Here is a 19,607-nt window from a genome sequence, read left to right as displayed (position 1 = left end):
CTTTTTTATTAATGACCTAAACTTCTGATTCTTCTCCTCTCTTCGCCGTCAACGAAATCTCTCCTCCGCCGTCGTCTTCTTTTCTCTCCATCGCCATCAAATCTTCTTTGCTCGCCATCGCCGTCGTCTCTTCTCACTATCGCCGCCGTCTCTTCTCACCATCGCCGTCGTCTCTTCTCTCCATCTTCTACGTAGTTGTCGTACCTTCCTTCTGTTGCCAACAAATAGAGTTGTTGTCTTTGCTGTCATAGGTGAGCTTTGATCTTATCTTCTTCTTTGCTTTTGTGATTTTGTCTTGGGTTTGATAATGATGCATTTAGGATACAAGTTTCTGTGATTTCTACAAAAAATAGAAGGATTCATTGAGCGCACATAAGGTGTTTGATAAAATGCCAAAAAGAAAAGCTTATTGTTTTTATGCAAATTGTTGTTGACTAATGGATGAGAAGCATATATTAAGTATGATCTTTAGTAGTTGTGGAAAGAGAATTCTATATGATATGGATTTTAGTACTTAGTTTAAACTGAAAACCTTCTTAATAGCTTGAGTTATTGTTTCTCCATCCGTTTAATAAAAACTGAATGGTAATAGCTGCGTTTAGTGCTGCAACTGCTACTAAAATAGCCACAAATACTCTCTGAGTTGTCAAGAGTAGTCTTCAGATTCGTTAATTAACTTTTTGCAATTGTGCATGTGGAATCTTGGTAATAAAAATGAAGAACTAGTGAGCTGAACTTTTGCAATAAAACATAGAGAACATGTTATCATCATGTTTGGGCTGTACGAGAGATATATAATTATGTTCATGTTGGAATTTGTATATTTTATATTACCAGGAAGCAAGGGCTTGGAAGAGCTGTAGAAGCAACACTCTGGTTTTGATATAATCAAACTTTGCATCTAGAATCATGAGATGATGGCCATCTTCTAGGAAGCATGGCCTCAAGGTCCTGATCTGATTTTGGAGCTTTGGTATGTTGAGTTTTCCATTGAACCACGCTTACAAGGCGAAGAATGGGAGCTTTCGACCAAGATTGAATGGTCTGGTTCTGTCCTCTCCTCAGACTAGTCATCATCTACTGGCCCCTTAATTTATTATATGATGTTTCTCTTTTGTAACTTATATGAGTTTGTTTGGTGGTGATATATATGATGGATTGTAAGTTTGTAACAGTCAAGAGCTATAGCAGTCAAGACTTGACTTGCATTGAGGTAATGCATTCCATTTTAAAATTAAAGTTGTAGTTGCAGAGAACACAAATCCATTAGCTTTTGAATAATGTTGGATCCAAGTATCCAACTCATGACTGTTGTTTAATGATAGGGCTCAATTTGGTATTTTTGAAGGCTTTTATAAAGATTTTATACTGCTTTTAAAAGGTTTTTAAAGAGTTTGAAAAGTATATAAAATATTTTACAAAGTATTTAAAACCTTTTAAATACCTTATAAAAACCTTTTTAAATAATTTTATATGGTTTTTATAAGGTTTTTATAAGGTAGTTTTAAAGGATATTTAAAACCTTTTAAAAACCTTGTAAAAACCATATAAAGTATATAAAATATTTTAAAGGATATTTAAAACCTTTTAAAAACTTTATAAAAACTTTTTAATAATTTTAAAACCTTGTAATAATTTTAACGAGGGAGATGGTGGAGAACGATCAGGCTGAAACTCCAGTTGGTAGTGGAAACTTCACGAGCTCTCATATTCACGAGCAAAGAAGATTTGATGGCGATGGAGAGAAGAGAAGACGACGGTGGAGGAGAGATTTCGTTGACGGCGAAGAGAGGAGAAGAATCAGAAGTTTAGGTCATTAATAAAAGGGTAAAATTGTCTTAAAATTGTTAAAAAAGGTATATTTAAAAATGCTTCTCCTACAGGGGTATTTTTAAAAAGAGGTACCCTAAGAAGGGTATTTCTAACAAATTCTCTATTATAGTTTGGTTTGACTTTGAGCACGTTTAGGGGGTGTTATTGGATGGAGAATTTTAAGGGATTTTAATTACGGGTGGATTTTAAAGTTCAATAGCTTTTAAATACAATTAAGATGGATTTGGTATGAAAGAGATGAAATCCTTTGAAAAATGTTAGGATTGTGTTTGTACGTGTTTTAGATGCAAAATACATTAAAATCTTAAAGAAAACAAAATCCATTGAAAATTGAATAACGCTTGTTTTAAAATACTTTAAAATACATCCAACAAATGTTAAATCCAATAACAGCAGATTTTATTGTGGTTTTTAAAATACATTGTTAAATAACGCTAGATTTTGAAATACATTCAAATCAATTTAAAATACAAGGTTGAATAACATCCCCTTAGTTTTTTCCTGAATCCATTTTTCCCCCAAAAGAGAGAGAGGAAACAAAAGAGTTAAACAATGGCGTTCGTCAAACTCAACTTCGAAACCACAAGGCAAAGAGAGTATTGCATCACCCACAACGATAAACCTTAATCCAATTCCTTTCCTAAGCTTTCTCTTCAAAATCCTCCTCCCAAAATTACCCAATCAATCATCTTCTAGGGTTTCTAAATTGCTTTCAAATTCGATCCAATCATCTTCCAAAACCATACCAATTCGAAGCTTTCACACCCTAACAATGGCGATGAAGCCGTTAAACAACATCTGGATCCGTCGTCAACAATGTCCTTGTGGTGATTGGAAATGCTATATAAGATTCGAAGGAGACGAATCAATAACGAAGAGCGAGCTCGAATCATCATCAACAACAACAACGAGTAATACAGTTTCATCACTATATGATAATACTGTGTTTATGCCTTATGTTGGTCAAATCTTCGGAACAGACGACGAAGCGTTTGAGTATTACAGTACATTTGCTAGGAAGAGTGGGTTCTCGATTAGGAAAGCTCGGTCTACGGAGAGTCAGAACTTAGGTGTGTATAGGAGAGATTTCGTTTGTTATCGTTCTGGTTTTAATCAACCTAGGAAGAAAGCTAATGTAGAGCATCCACGGGAACGTAAGTCTGTTAGATGTGGATGTGATGGTAAGTTGTATTTGACTAAAGAAGTTGTTGGTGGTGTGAGTCATTGGTATGTTTCACAGTTTAGTAATGTTCATAACCATGAGCTTTTGGAAGATGATCAAGTTAGGTTGCTTCCTGCTTATAGGAAGATTAAGCAAGATGATCAGGATAGGATTCTTTTGTTGTCTAAAGCTGGTTTTCCTGTGAATCGGATTGTTAAGTTGTTGGAGTTAGAGAAAGGTGTTCAGGCTGGGCAGTTGCCGTTTATTGAGAAAGATGTTAGGAACTTTGTTAGGGCGTGTAAGAAGAGTGTTCAAGAGAATGATGCTTTTCTTAGTGAGAAACGGGATAGTGATACGCTTGAGCTTCTTGAGTCTTGTAAAGTTTTGGCTGAGAGAGATATGGAATTTGGTTATGATTGTACGTCTGATGAGAATCAGAAAGTTGAAAACCTTGCGTGGGCTTATGGGGATTGTGTTCGGGCGTATTCTTTGTTTGGGGATGTGGTTGTTTTCGACACTACTTATCGGTCGATCCCTTATGGGTTGCTTCTTGGGGTGTTTTTTGGGATAGACAACAATGGTAAGGCGATTCTTTTGGGATGTGTTTTGCTGCAAGATGAAAGTTGTCATTCTTTCACATGGGCTTTACAGGTTTGTGCAGGCAAACTTATTGTAATTGTCGAGATTGGAGTACATATATGCTGTGGTTGTGATCTCATTTCTGTCTTATTTTGACAGACATTTATTCGTTTCATGAGGGGGCGGCATCCTCAGACAATACTGACGGATATAGATACTGGACTTAAAGATGCTATTGCAAGGGAGATGCCTAATACTAACCATGTGGTATTTATGTGGCACATAGTCTCCAAGCTAGCAAGCTGGTTTTCTCAGACTCTTGGGTCGCACTATGATGAATTTAGAGCTGGGTTTGAGATGTTATGCCGTGTAGGGAATGTAGATGAATTTGAACAGCAGTGGAATCTCCTTGTCACTCGGTTTGGTCTTGTTCCAGATAGACATGCGGCTTTGCTTTATTCGTGCCGAGCATCCTGGTCACCTTGTTACATCAGAGAACATTTTGTTGCTCAAACTATGACCCCTGACTTTAATCTATCTATAGAATCTTTCTTGAAAAGAATTGTTTCTGGGCCGACATGCATGCAACTATTACTTGAAGAGGTTTGTGAATCATATGAAACTTACAGTCTATTCAGTTTCAGTACTATTTCATTGCTGCCTTGATTCATTATTATAGATAGCATTGCAGGTCAGTGCTGCTGCATGTCTAGCTAAGCAAATCCCGCCACGATTCACTTATTCGAGCTTGAAAACCTGTATGCCTATGGAAGATCATGCAAGGGAGATTCTGACGCCTTTCGCCTTTAGCGTATTACAAAACGAAATGGTTTTGTCTGTGCAGTATGCTGTGTCTGAGATGGCCAATGGTCCATACATCGTACATCACTTTAAGAAAATGGAAGGGGAATGTTGTGTGATTTGGAACCCGGAAAATGAGGAGATCCAATGTTCATGCAAGGAATTTGAGCATTCAGGAATCTTGTGCAGGCATATTCTTCGGGTACTGACTGTGAAAAACTGCTTCCATATACCTGAACAGTACTTTCTGTTACGATGGAGACAGGACAGTCCTCACGTTGCTGCAGAGAATCAAAATGGCCAGGGCATTGGCGATGACTGTGCTCAAACGTTTCATTCGCTCACAGAAACTCTCCTCACAGAGTCTATGATCTCAAAGGATCGACTTGATTACGCTAACCAAGAACTTTCTCTACTTATTGATCGTGTGAGAAATGTGCCACCAGCTAATTGCTTGTATCAGCCATGACTGCTAAATGCTATCCAGCCATTGAAATGCTAAACAGCCGCGGTATGTCTTCTTTTCGTCTGTATTTTGTGTTTAATTGTTTCCATGACAGACATCCTTATTTGCAAAAGTTTGTCTGAAACGCTCTATGTCTCCACCTTTCAGTTGACAGGCTATGTTCGCAGCGTTTGGTCCATCCCAGTAACATAGTCTACACCTGTCCTGTTTCACTAGTAAATTCTTTGAGGTGAGGAACATTGCAGTGTCCCTTTCTTCTGTTGCTACATTGATCTTTAAGACTTCTCGTGTAAATCTTGATTTGATGCAATTCTTGCGTAATGTTAGTAGATTAGTTAGATTTCGCCAATCATGCTACAACTCTTTCTCGGCATAATTAGTTAGAGACAAACACCAAGGAAATTTTCTCTTCTGCTCAATCAAAGATGTTATATTTACCAGATTTGTTAACTGTGTCTTGTATACGTTAGCTTTGTTATGAGATGCACAGCATCTGGTAATAATCATAAAGCAAATTGGCATTATATATCCGTAAGACTGTAAGCATCATAAGTTCTTGCATATTTCCTAATCGTAGTGTATGATGGTGTTACACAAATCTATTAAGCTTTTGATTTTTGTTTGTAAAAGTCAGTAGCTATAATCATAAGATTATTTTGATCAATATAACACATGAAGCTTAGATCATTGCTTTGTTCTCTTATTTTACGAGTAAGAATTTGTGATCCATGTTTTGTTCTGCTTCTATCAAAGTCTGTACTTTGGAGGCTATAACCATATTGAGGTACTATTCTTTTCAAGACCGTAGCAGCTCCTTCATCGCCCTTACCTTGAGAAATCGTCCCTTGAAGATCCTTCTTTGTTCTTCATTGCCTTCGGGGAGAGAAGCTATCTCCTGTGATAACTTGCATCATGATCGAGTAGTTATCTTTATTGGCTTGTATCGGGTGCTTCAAAGGTGATTCATGGTTTGATTCTTCGATTACAATTTGAGTTACTCTGGGATATGTTTTGCATACTACATGTTGTTTGTTTGGATTGCCTACCAAGCACTGATTTTGGAGAATAGAAAGCTCTACTCGTGTAGACTGATGTGTGCGGTATTTCACTTCAATCTTTTTACCTGAAAAGACCACATGATAACTGCCACTGTACAGTAAATAAGTTGATCTCAGAGATTGAATTCAGAGATGGAACTATGGCTAAGACGTAAATAAGAGTTGGGTTTGGTTTGGTTTTGGTTTTTCCTAGTGACTTAGGCAACGACGCATGTCAACGAGCAAATAAAACGAGTTTGTTACGTTCACAAAGCTCCAGCAACTTAATTAACGCATGATATGACGCAAGGCTTTAGTAACACTACTTCCAAGAAATAGGTTTAGAAGGGTAGTCCCATTACATGACTCTACTAAAGGTCACAAACCAAAATTAGCAAAAAAATGGCGGTAAACCTAATAAATTCAAAACTCTAAAGGGGTGTTATTGGACAAAGGTTTTTAATGGATTTGACTTTTGAAAATACTAATGGATGTGAAAATTTCATGGATTTCTAATGCATTGAACGTGGGAGCATTTTTTTTTATATGTGTAGCCAAACATATTAAATCAGAAAATGAAATAAAATATGTTGTCAAACCATAGCCAAACAGATTTAATGACAGCAAAATATATTTTCCATAGAAAAAATCAGTTTTAAATACATAAAATATCAAAACTCATAAGTCATTACTAACCAATATTCATGAAAATCATAATAAGTTTGTTACCATAAAAAGTGGCATATTAATATATATATATATATATATACATGTTATAGTTTTTTCTAATATATTTTTAGGGAAATTTCAAGAATACCACTTTTCAGTTTTCATATACCTCTTTTATAAAATACCCAATTTTTCAAACTTTATCAAAAAACCACTAAAAATGTTGAAATTTATCCAAATATGTGTGTAAGCTTATAAATATATACACAAATTACCTTTATATGTGTATAAAAATTTATATACCTTTCATAAATAGCGTAAAAAATTATAAAAACCTTATAAAAACCGCATATACCCTTTTAAAAACCTTATAAAACTTATAAAAACGATTCAAAACTATTTAAAACATTTTAAAATATTTGTATTGAATCTCCCAGTAGTAGTTATTGTATAAAAGTACCTTATAAACTATATTAAACTTTAGAATTTTCTATACTTAAATAGGGATATTTTTGAAAATGGATAGATAAAGGGGATATATGTTAAAAGGGGTACACCAAAAGGGGTTTTTCTAAAAAGTTCTCTATATTTCTACCTAATTTAAACAAATATATGTAATATTATAATACAGTACTTAAATTTTTAAAAGTTTAAATAAAATAAATTGAAAATTTTAAATATTTAGTAATTAAAAAGCTTTAAAATATTATATTTTTTGAAAATTTAATATTTTTAAAAATATTAAAAATATTTAATATTTAATAAGATCCAATATCGAAATATTTCAACATAATAGAATGTTAAAAATATTATAATGCTTCAACTCCAAAGAAAGTTAAAATTACTATAAATATTTAAAATCTGTAGAGTAAAAAATATTAGAAATATTTAAATATTTAAAGATTTTGGAATTTAACATTCTATTTAAATATATAAATATTTATAACAGTATTTTTTAACATTCTATTAAGTTAAAATATTTTCATATATTATAAGTATTTAAACTACATGTAAAGTTTAAAATATTAGAATTATTTAAAATCTATTTAAAACTTATAATTTTAAGTATTATTATATTATTAATTTTTTTTAAATATCTTGAAGATAATTTATTTCCAAAGATTTTTAAAACTAAAATTTATGTTCAAAATATAAAATTTCTTTAATTGTTTATAAGAAAAACTTATTAACAGCATAGTTGTTTAAAAAAATCAAAATCTAACAATCTAATATATTATATATATGATGTAGAATATAACTATATATTGATAATTTTTGAGAAATGCACCTCTTGGTGTACTCCTTTTTAAAAATACTCCCATTTTCTATCCATTTTCAAAATTACCCCTTTTCAAAAATGAAAAATTGTAAACTTTTATATACCTTATAAAGTACATCTAGATCATCATTACTACTGGGAGACTCAATCTAAATATTTATAAAGTTTTAAGACGTTCTAAACAACATTTATAAGGTTTTTAAAAGGTTTGGATAAATTTCAAATTTTTAGTGACTTTTGATAAATTTTGAAAAGGGGTATCTTTAAAAGTGGTATTGGAAAAATGGTATTTTCGAAATTCGCCCATATATTTTAGAGTTTTATGATATTTTAATAATACTCATGTTGGTTTGTGATACTCATATTTTTCAAATTCATTTATTTACGGGTTAGTCCATCGAAATATACATTATGAATGTGTATTTTTATGAATGTAATTTTATCAAATATATTTTTACAGCTATACCAAACCCTTGCTATAGCAGAACTATTGAAATACAGTCATGAACGTACATGCGTGTCCATGACTAATTTAGTTCACATTTGATCCGGATACACCTTCACGTCGATCCGAATTTCTTAGTGAAACTATTATTATTTCAATCAAACATTCACAATTGAATGAAAACAACACATCAAAGTTTCAGTTATAAATTTTATATTAAACAATTATATTAAAGAATATAAATCCATACATATGTACGGGTATGAATGTGATACATGAATTTTGGATAAAAAGATAAATATTTTATGGTAGCTATATTCAGTTCTCAAAATATCAGTTGAATATTTGTCAACTTTGGAACAAGTAACTATCTATTTTGGATGATATATATATTCTATGATCAGAAAATTCACTTTTTAAAACTTTAAATATCCAAACAGAAAATAAGAGTATTATATTCTAAATCTCTTATCAAGTCCTGTAAACATATATTATAGATTAGAAATTTTATTTTTTCGAGTAACATGTTATCCACGGGTTTTGAAAATTCAAACGAGACAAATGCAGATATTGCTCATGTGGCTTTTACGGGATGAGTTGTTTACATGTCAAAACATATTAAAACCGTTACGAGATGCAATTTTTCCACCTTGACAATTTAGGTAATTCGTTTTGAAAAGTTTTTTTTTGATGAATTTATGTGATTCTATAGTTCATGGGTTTACAATTGATCCAGATCTAACGTCATGTCAATCCAGATCTAACGTCATGTCAATCCCGATCCACCGACATGTCAATCCCGATCTGTTAGCATACCAATCCGAATTTTATGGTGAAATCACTATTGTTGCAAAAATTCATCCATGGATGAAATCCAACCAAAATAAGTATAAGTTATAAATACTATATTGAAAAATTATGTTTACAAGTCCATCTCTAGTTATTATTAATGGATTTGAAAGACATCACTAATGGATTTGAAAGTTATTACTGTGGATTTTATAATTTCTCAGTTAAATAAAAATGAGATAATTTAGGCTAATTGTTTAATAAATCAAACTAAAAAAATTTTTGAGATCAAAACTCATTTGAATCAGAAGAATTTGGGTTTGGTGGATTCAATATGAAGTGATCGAAATTTTTTTTTGACAATAGAGTTGAAAAGACCCGACTTATCCCCTATATAGTAAAAGAGAAGTACACTTTTACATGGGTTGATGGATTGGGTCAAAATTAAAAAATAATCCAAAATTAAACAATTAGATACTTCAAAATCGAATATTTAACTGGATATCTTATTATAAACTTGTAATCTTATTTAATAAACTTTGGATATCTAAAATCGGTTGGTTAAATATTTTCATGAAATTTTATATTATAATTTATTGATAGAAAAAGGTATAATACATACCACATCGGTTAATTATTTTGGACAATGGTTTAAATCATTATATACATGACCAGTATGCTTATCGGGATTTCAGTTTCAAAATTTTTGTTCGAATTAAGAAATTTTTTTTTTGAGCATATCAAATTTTAAAAATATTATACTTTTAATTGTTTTAAAGGTTTAAAATATTTAAATATTGAAACCTTTAAAATATTCAAATTTTAAAAAATTATAGAATATTTAAAATATTAGAAACGAATCACAATATTTTTCTAATGGGTTAGAACAAGATACTCACCACTTAAGTTTTACAATTAAATACTTTGTAATACCAGATATAAATTATATGCAAATTATTCATTTTAGGGGGCTTAAATAACATAAATAAATCAAATTTTAACAATGGTACATATAAGTCTTATTAACAAAATAGACTATTCAAATATTGTTTAAATGGAATTTATAATATATTATACTATGTATCAAATATATCAATCACATGTAATTCACGGGTTTTTTGTTTAAACTCACAATTATATAGTAGAGCGAGTAATCAATAATATTTTTACGATTGCAATCCGTTATAGATTGGTCATTCAAAACATTTATCCGTTACAGACATGCATGATTCGCCATATTCAACTCCATTTATTTAACACATCTTCTTGCACTAACCATACTCGCTACTGTTTTTGGATAATATTCAGTACAAACTTATTAGAAAAATTAGTCACAAAATTGCAAAATCATAATATAAAATGATATATTTGTAAGGAAAAACAAATCTTAAAATACATTTGTATCACTTAGTAAAATAAAACATATTAACAATAGTCTGCTAACTTTTCCCGCGCTGTAACCAGGTCCGAATTCTAGTTTTGTTTAAAATTTATTAATTAGTAGTACCATACCAAATAATTAACCTAACCGAATTAACCGAACAATAAACTATCATGCACACTGGAAACATATTAAACCAACTCCAGTTAATCATAATAATAATTAACCAATCATTCAATAACCAAAATTTAACTAAACCAGGTTCCAACAACAATTAAACATAACAACCGAGATCCTAGATCATCCTTCTCCTCTTTGCCATGATTGTACATCACACTTTACCTGCATCACAAAACACAATGAGATGCGCGTGAGTATTTCGAAGCGATCCTCCCATCTACAAGGCTATACACACAAGCATATTAAACCAAACCAACATGCATCAGATTAACCAAATTAAATAAACCAGCCATAAAAAGACATGAACTACTCATTGTCCAGAAACTGCTGTCTAGAAAACCTGTCAAGAAATTGGTGTTGACCGACATAGACGCAAGGTTGGTGTCGACCGACACCGTCTCTGCAGAAGCCCTGAAATCGCCTCTTAACTCTCTAGAGAGTGAATTCAACACCTCCAAATCTCCAGCCAAGAAAGCAATGCTCAATCATGCAAACACATAAACCAATACACAATCAAGCCACACACAACAGTATCCAGCCACCCACAACAATATCAATCAAAAAATCATTAGAAGTGTTTAACATGCTCTGATTAACCATGGTCATACACTCACCTTTTGATTGGAATGAACAAAGACGAATAAAGGAGAACATAGGAAGGACATGATTCTCCTAACACCCACAACCATGAAACTCCCCTTCTCTTTGCTAGATCCCTCAATAACAAGCCACATAAACCCCATAAACCTCTTGTAAACACCTCACGGAACAACTCTCTCTCCCTACCTTTTCTCTCAACTTTAAGGAAGCAACAAAACTTTGAAAATGAAGAGAAAACGGCTGCCTCGACATTTTAAGTCGACCTCTATTTCCCCGAAGACCAAAAAATAAGTTAACCAACGATTTAAAATGAAATAGTCTAACCCAATATTTGTTGTTGTCGCTCGACAGTACAAAATTTTGAGCACGGGTGTTACTCACTAACATTCGAATCCCTCAAAATTGTCTCACTCACTAACATTCGAATGCCTCAACATTGTCTACGCCCAACACGCACTTCACTAGTGTCGCAACAGTTTGTCTAACAACCCGACCATCCGGTCAGCAAAACCAATCTTGAGATTGAACACCATCAACGTCATACAACCTTCATTATGGTATGCACTATTTATAATCCTCCGGCCAACACAACCATGGCCCACCAGGCAACACAACCCTGGCCCACCTGCCAACTGGCCCACCGGCCAACACAATCTTGACCCCACTAGCTAGTACAATCTTGGCCCACTAGCCAACACAACTCTGGCCCACCGATCGAAACAACCCTAACCCCACCGGTCAGCACAACCCGAATCCAAGATGAAACCACCATCAACCTCTGAGGTCTTCATTTAGTCTTTATGCTTATACCAACGCTCTAGACATTATTTGCTCTTAACTCATCCACTCTCATGTCACAACCATCGAGTCATCCCGATACCAGGGAAATCACCATCCTATCAGGAGAATCACCATCCCCTCCAGGAAAACCACCATCTCATTTTCCACTCTCAGGACCACAACCCTTCAAGCCATCGATATCTAGGAGAACCACTATGAGACGATATGTTGCGAAGATGTTTAAATAAATTGATTTGGTCACCTATATCACCAAAGTGCAATTATCTTTTCGATCCAAGGTCCTAAGAGAACGCCACAGTTAAGCGTGCTTATGCTGGAGTAATCAAAGGATATGTGACGTTCTGGGAAGTGGTTGTTGGAACTGTCTGAGTGAGGTTAATACATAGGGAAATATCATGTGGTGATTTGTACTGTCGGGAAACAAGACTTTAAGCTTCGCAGATGTAGCAAACTGGCCGTCGGATATTGATGGGATCATGGGCCTAGTGAGAGGACGTGAGGCCCATTAAGAGAGGTGGGCCCATGGGCTGGTGGTTGAGGCCCATAGGAGTATAGCGGCCGAGGCGTTACAACCACCATATATCCTCATGAGTTTCTTAAGACCCATCATCCTAAGAGCAAAGAAGCTATAACGTCTCTAAGAATCTCCCGAACAGAAATACCTCACATAGTCCAAGCACTATCTTGCAATGTCATACCTACCCATCCATATTCCCATCGGATTATCACCTCCACCATGACCGTTTTTCAGGTCGATTCTCAAACAACCTCGCCACTCAGGGTGTTTACACCATAGTCTCCAACTTAACTTCTCGAAAATCCATTTCCAAAAAAAAAACACCACCGAAGCTTTGGACCACGACCACCACGATAGCAACCTCTAGCCTCATACACTACTACATGAAGAATCTAGGAACACAAACGACTAGAGAAAACACAACACATAAAAACTTACCGTGGAATCTCATTAAAAGCTCGAAGAGGATGATACTAGGTCTACATGTTCAATCAATTGACTAACTAATCATAATCAATTCTAGCATGCTACCACCAAGCATCACACAACGGTTCACAACATGGACCACACAACAGGAAAACAATTCACCAATTAAATACCTAAACCATTCTAAACATCAATCTTCAAACCATGAATTTCACAAACCATCCATTTAACCTAGCCTTAGAATCGTAAGGGCTCTGATACCAAATAGAAAAGACCGACCCGGTTTTTTATTTCATTCATTAATAGTCTCATACTTACTAATAAACCTAACTAAATTAACCCAACAATAAACCATCATGTACAGCGGAAACATATTAAACCAACTCCAATTAATCATAATATTAATTAACCAATCATTACATACAACAATTTACACCAGCAACCTAGCATGCCTCTAAGTCAGGTTCAACCAACAATTAAACATAATCATAAATATAACAATCGAGACCCTAGATCATCCTCCTCCATATTTCAAAAATAAATAAAAAAATATTATCCTCCTCCTCATTGCCATGATTCCATGTCACACTTTACCTGCATCAGAAACATGTAAATATTCAGCGAAGTGATCCTCCTAGGCTATACACACAAACATATTAAACCAAATCAACATGCATCAGATTATCCAAATCAAACAAACTAGCCATAAAAAGACATGAACTACTCGCTGTCCAAATATTGCCGTCTAGAAAAATTGTCCAGAAATTGGTGTTGATAGACACCAGAAATTGGTCTCGACTGAAACCGCCTCCCTAGAAGCCCTGACATCGCCTCTCAACTTTCCAAAGAGCGAATATAATTCACCACCTCCAAAGGTCCAGCCAAGAACCCTAACACTCAATTATGCAAACAAATAAACAACAAAAAAGCCACACACAACCATTTCTAACCACCCAAATTAATCAATAACACATCAAAAGGGTTTAACATGCCCCGATCAACCATGACACACTCACCTTTTGATTGGAATAAACAGGCATGAAAACAAGGAAAATAGAGGAAGGAAAAGACTCTCCTAACACCCACAACCACAAAACCCCCCTTCTCTTTGCTAGATTCATCCCTCAATAACAACCCATAGAAACCCCATAAACCTCTAGAAAACACCTCAGGGAACAACCATCCCTCTCTGCCTTTTCTCTCACTTTTTAAGTCGACCTAGGTTTTCCCCAAAACCAAAAATTAAAATAAACCGTCTAAACCAAAATTTGAAATAGATGAAACAACATATGAGAGAGAGAGAGAGAGAGAGAGAGAGAGAGAGAAGGAGGATTAAAGAGATTGAAATAGATGAGAAAATATGTTGAATTTTGCATGTTCATATTTTTAGAGTGAAATAAAATGAAATCTAAAATGACACCAAATCACTTGGACATTGAATAACAATGTTTTTAAGGTAATTTATAATACATCAAACAAATGCATAATTTAATAACAAGTGATTTTAATGCACTTTATAAAAAACCTAACTGAATAACAATCGATTCCAAAATCCTTCCAACTTTTTTAAAGTACACAGTTCAATAGGACCCCCTAAACGTGAGATTGAGAGAATAAAGAAAGAGATTTGGAGAAAGATATCAAAGAGACATTGCGAAAGAGTTGACATTATACAAGCATGCAAATGCATAGAAGATTACTAAGACTTAACTTTGATGTTCATAATTTAATTTAATTGTATTATTTACTTATCATCATGTCTCCTTTGACTTAGCTCGTTGCTTTTTCTGTAAAACATATATGGTAAGATTGTTGAATGAACTACATCAACACTAGAGAGAATGTTCAGAAACTGATAGTAGAGAACACCAAGAGACTAAGAAGCGAAGAACTAGACAATTAGCAACAATAGAGGTTTAGTAAAGAAACTGAAATAATACCTAATGATATTTTTCTACAGATGATGAAACATAGTAAAGAAAAAAGGAGAACATAATAAATTATGTTAGTTTTAACTACGATTTCTCATTTGATTTCCGTTCTAGTCTATTTATTCTCATGATTTGTCAAAGATCACAACGTATATGCTCATCAGGATATGCAAGAACAGAGGAAAAGAAACATTGAGAAGGAGAGAAATGCTCTATTGACATTTGATAACATGTTGTTTAGATGAGTTATTAATATTTTCTTATTTTTACTTTCTTTAACAGATCAATTATATGACAAAAGATTGATCTATGAAAGAAAGAAATATTAAGAAACTATTGATAATTCTACTAAACAAAACCATTTCGAGTCTTAAGCGAGCATCTCTTCTTTCCCTCTCAATGTTTTTGTTTCTTTGTTCCTATACATCCTATTAAGCATATTTGTTGTGATTCTCTGACATAGCTTGGGAATAATTAGATTGAAACCATAAAATCAAATGAGAAGTCACAACTGAAACTAAAATAGTGTACTCTCTTCTTTTTTTGTTTGTTCTATTCTTTGAATCATTATCTCCAAAGAAATATAATTATGTGTTGTTTCAGTTTCTTTACCTGAAACCTCTGTTGTTGCAGATTTTCTTGCGCTTCTCTCCTCTGCCTCTACATGAGCTTCTCTCCTCTGCATCTACATGAGAAATATTCCCAATTTTGAATGAATTCCTCTTTCTCCAAACAGAACTTTTTTTGGGAATCAAGCAATACAACTAGTCATGCTAGATTCAGACTTGCACACTCCCTAGAAAAGGTTTAAGAAAACAGGAATAACACTTTAAAATGCTGAAAGCATTACAAAACCCTTTTATATGAAACTAAATTAATGAGTTGGAAACATACCCACCAAGTTTCCTCCACAATGGTGTCTGGTTGCTTCTTCATGTTTATACCATTTCCTAAGATATTTCCTTGATTTCATTGGTGTCTTCTTCTCCCTTTGCTCTTCCATGAGATCTCTCTTTTCTTCTCTAGGGTTAGGAGGCACAAGATTAAAAGGAAGAAAACCTTAAGATCCTTATTTATACCTCTTTATTAATCTAGGTTTAGAGTTTGGGTATAATGGGCTTGGTGGACTTATTGGGCTTTTCTAGGTTTCAGGGCTTTTTTAAGTTTTAGTTTATTTTCTCCCAAACAACCAGCCCAGTCTTGATGGTATACAATTACAACTAGATAACTGTTATTTATCTGATATTTAACATAGTAAGTTGAACGTAATCGACATGCTTATAAAAATTTCCAATTATTATCGGAAATAGGTTTCTTAATCTAAAAATTAATTGAAAGTTTTGCCTAGATATTTAAGTTATATTTAATGCTCAAACCCTAATTTTATATTAATTTTATTATATATTAAACTTAGGTAATGAAACATAAAACTTCGAGCTTCAACCAACTATATATAATTAAAACCAAAATTTAACTGAAGCTTGTGTAATAATATAAGGTATTGCTTAGTCTTTGAGAAATCAAATATGAGTTAAAATTCTTCTAGTTACTCTTTAGATGATTAATTTTCATGTTACTTTATAGTCCCTTAAAGGATGGTGTTGTTTGCTATGTACATTCTTGGGTACATAGCAAATAATACAATCCTCAGAGGTCATATATATTATCTTAAGCATCAGTCGCATTTTAGTTATGTGGGGATTAGTTTGAATCCAAGTTCCTCTTTCTTCAGTTATAGGTTTTGGTTAAGAGTGAAACAAGTGGAGACTCTTTAAGAAGCAAAAGGTTTAATTTGAAAATAAGAAGGAGAAGAAGCTAGACGAGTAAGAGTGTTCAAAACAATACCAATGAGTACATCCCATATGCCCTCTATGTGTTCAAATCAGAGCCATACGACATAAGGATATGCTATGAGGAGACAAAGTATGCAAACCTGCAATTTGCAGCCTCCTAAGAGCATTGATGCATAAAGGAACAAAGATAACAAGACAAAACTGGAGTCAAAGGTTTGGTAAATGTCATTGTCCTAAGTGGTCCTTGTTTTTGTTTAAAACAGAGGTGTTGTGTTCATTGTAAGGTAATGCGAGAGAGGAAGGGTTGTGAGAGCAAATAGACTGGAGAAACATAGTGAGAGAAGTTGAGCTTTGTATTTGCCAAGTGTGGGTGAGGGAGAAGCTGTAAACTCTCAAGTGATTAGTGGTTCAAGTTTAAAGGATAAGAAAGCTTCAGCCTTGAAAGGTTACAATAACCTTTACAAGTTATAATAATATGCAATGGATTTTGGATGTTTAACAGTGAATTGGCTATAATTTTTAATAAGAAAATCAAAATAGGTTCTTCACTCATATAAATGAAATATTTGAAGAAAGCTTTCAATTATTTTTAAATTGATGTCCATGGACAATAATAAGGAACTTGGTTACCTCGATTAGGTTTCACCTATTTCGACATTGACTTTGGTGGGAGAGATTAGTAAACAAACTTCTAATCATTATAATTATTAGATCGATAAAACGTATTTTTGATACATATCTAAACTGTTTTGATTGGTGCCATTGTGAATCCCAAAATGTCACTCATTTTTTGTAATAGTGTTTGTACTTAGTATTTGTTGCTCTATTATGTTTCGCCCACAAGGTGGTGGGCTAGTGGTAGGACCAACATGGGTGAAAGGGTGAAACTCCCACATCCCAAATTTGATTATCCTCTATTGTTGTTATAAACATCTTATCCGGAGGTATGTCAGTTAGGCCTTGTGTCAATTGGTTTAGTTAATAGTCAGAGATGCATGCGGTATGGCTACCTCGAGACATTAGTCGGAAGACATTCCAGATTTGGGGTTAGGTAGTGTGATAATTCAACACCTAGGTGTTGACAACGAGTCCACATGTTAGCACTTTGGCGCGTTCCTCCCAAGGCCGACCGAATTAGCCTATTAGGTATATATAAAAAACAATAACTATTATGTTCAGCTTAACAAAATATATTAAATAAAAATAGGTTATTTAGTTGTAGTTGTAAATTTAATTAATGATTTTGATTAGATTATGGGATCTAGAGAACCTCAGAAAATCTGTGGATATATTATGCACGATATTATTATTTTTTGATAAAAATATGCGAGTTGTTTTCAGTTATTGTTATTTTTTTTTGGGTTTTCTTGAAAAAAATAACATCATATTAAATGTAGAATTTGGCATGGTGAGTTGGAGTTTTATGGTGGTTACATTAACTATTTTAACTTTCACTATGAAATAGTTATGGTTTCTAGACTTGTGCATAATTAATGTTGTTGTTCTTAATGCATCTTACAATGGTTTTCTGGTATTTCATGTCTTACTGCTCCAAAATTTAATATGTTGATCGACTGTATAAGCATGTAAGTCAAACAAAGATGTCAGTACACTAGGCAAGAGAAAAAGGTTTTCCCTTCCATCAACCATTTTGGAGATAATGATTTTTTTTTTGAGTTAAGAGAGGAAATTTGTGCGTTTGTTGTCTACAAGGCTTGACATAAAGCCGTTGCCGCTACTCGATTTGTTGGAAAGGATCCATTAGAACGACTTTCCAAAACGTGATGACTTTATTGTTCTCTTCAGTCCATTAGAACGACAGAGGTACACACTGAATTTTTGCAGTAATCCATTTGCTTATCATCGAATCTTAGACGTTCTTAGGCGGTGTGACGATACAAAGGCTCTTAAGAGGGCGTAGTTATCTCTGCATCTGCCATATCATTAAACAGTAGCAGGATACACAACTCTTGCACTTTTTAAACCATAGTTTGGGAAGTACACACAGATCATCATACCTAGAATATTCAATCTCTCTATGAGGAGTACATACTTGGAAATATGTTATCACCGTCAAGAGTTGTATTAGTCGTCTTGTCTCAATTTGATGAGACATGTTTATACACCATCGGTTTCTAGTTGCAACACATATACATGAGAAAGAGCTCTTCATTCTTCTTAGTCAAGCAAATTCTCTTGAGAAAATTAATTTATCATCATATTAATATATTGGCACATGTGTTCACTCCATTCATATGACTCACTAGACCAAATTCAACTAAAAGACCTCCTGAGATTAAGCAGTAAAAGTGACTATTTGCATGTAAGAGGTTGTTACTCATATCCTAGTCATATCGAAGAGAGCAAAAATTCTTGTATAATCAACTTAGTTGCTACGGGATAGAAATGCTTAATGATATTATCGTACAAATACACGGCATAGGTTCCGAAGAGAAAACAATGGCTTAAAAGGACAGCTCACGCTTTGGCAAATTTATAAGCTCGAGTGTAAAAGATAAAGAAGAACTTGTCCAATAATCTGGATTTTTGCATAAGCAACATTCAGTCTCTCGGGTAACAAACATTGGATCCAACATTTATTTTTCCCCAAACTCGTCCATCATGATCTTGACTCAACCAACAGCCAAACAAAGTCACAAACACCACGGAAACATACAACTGAGAAAGAAGATTAATAGTACATTAAAAAATAATATAAGACAGTGATCTAATCGCTTAGATAAGCCATGGTTCTCCACTCACTTCCAAAAAAAGAAGATTCTGATAAAGAACAACCAAAACTGGTAATATGATACTCGTTGAGAAGATCCAGTCCCTTGAAATCTCTTTGTATGAATTGTGAACGAACGATGAAAGATCCGTAAATAACAAGACGATATGGTGATAGAAAGACTATG

General features: G+C 33.6%; 1 protein-coding gene and 1 long non-coding RNA gene across 5 annotated transcripts; both read left to right on the top strand.

The window, feature by feature from the left end:
- On the top strand, positions 1-1,339 carry LOC111830112. Its single transcript, XR_002833442.1, has 2 exons — positions 1-251; positions 838-1,339. It is a non-coding gene; the product is annotated as an uncharacterized LOC111830112 (long non-coding RNA).
- A 997-nt stretch (positions 1,340-2,336) lies between these two features.
- On the top strand, positions 2,337-6,028 carry LOC17883597 (putative protein FAR1-RELATED SEQUENCE 10). Of its 4 annotated transcripts, none has more exons than XR_002833512.1 (5): positions 2,337-3,646; positions 3,734-4,177; positions 4,266-4,886; positions 4,989-5,070; positions 5,595-6,028. XR_002833512.1 is itself a non-coding variant. In XM_023781502.1 (4 exons), exons 1-3 carry the CDS (start codon positions 2,606-2,608, stop codon positions 4,842-4,844), a joined length of 2,076 nt encoding a protein of 691 aa, XP_023637270.1. In that variant the 5' UTR covers positions 2,337-2,605; the 3' UTR covers positions 4,845-4,886; positions 4,989-5,369. The 4 variants fall into 4 exon arrangements, 1 of the variants encoding a protein (XP_023637270.1); XR_002833511.1 differs by having other exon boundaries at positions 4,254-4,886; positions 5,643-6,028; XR_002833510.1 differs by having other exon boundaries at positions 4,254-4,886.
- Positions 6,029-19,607: the final 13,579 nt, after the last annotated feature.

This window comes from Capsella rubella, unplaced genomic scaffold, assembly GCF_000375325.1.
Source record: "Capsella rubella cultivar Monte Gargano unplaced genomic scaffold, Caprub1_0 scaffold_6, whole genome shotgun sequence".
NCBI classification, from domain to species: Eukaryota; Viridiplantae; Streptophyta; class Magnoliopsida; order Brassicales; family Brassicaceae; genus Capsella; species Capsella rubella.
The sequence above is the reverse complement of the archived record's forward strand: the minus strand, read 5'-3'. Positions and strand labels throughout refer to the sequence as shown.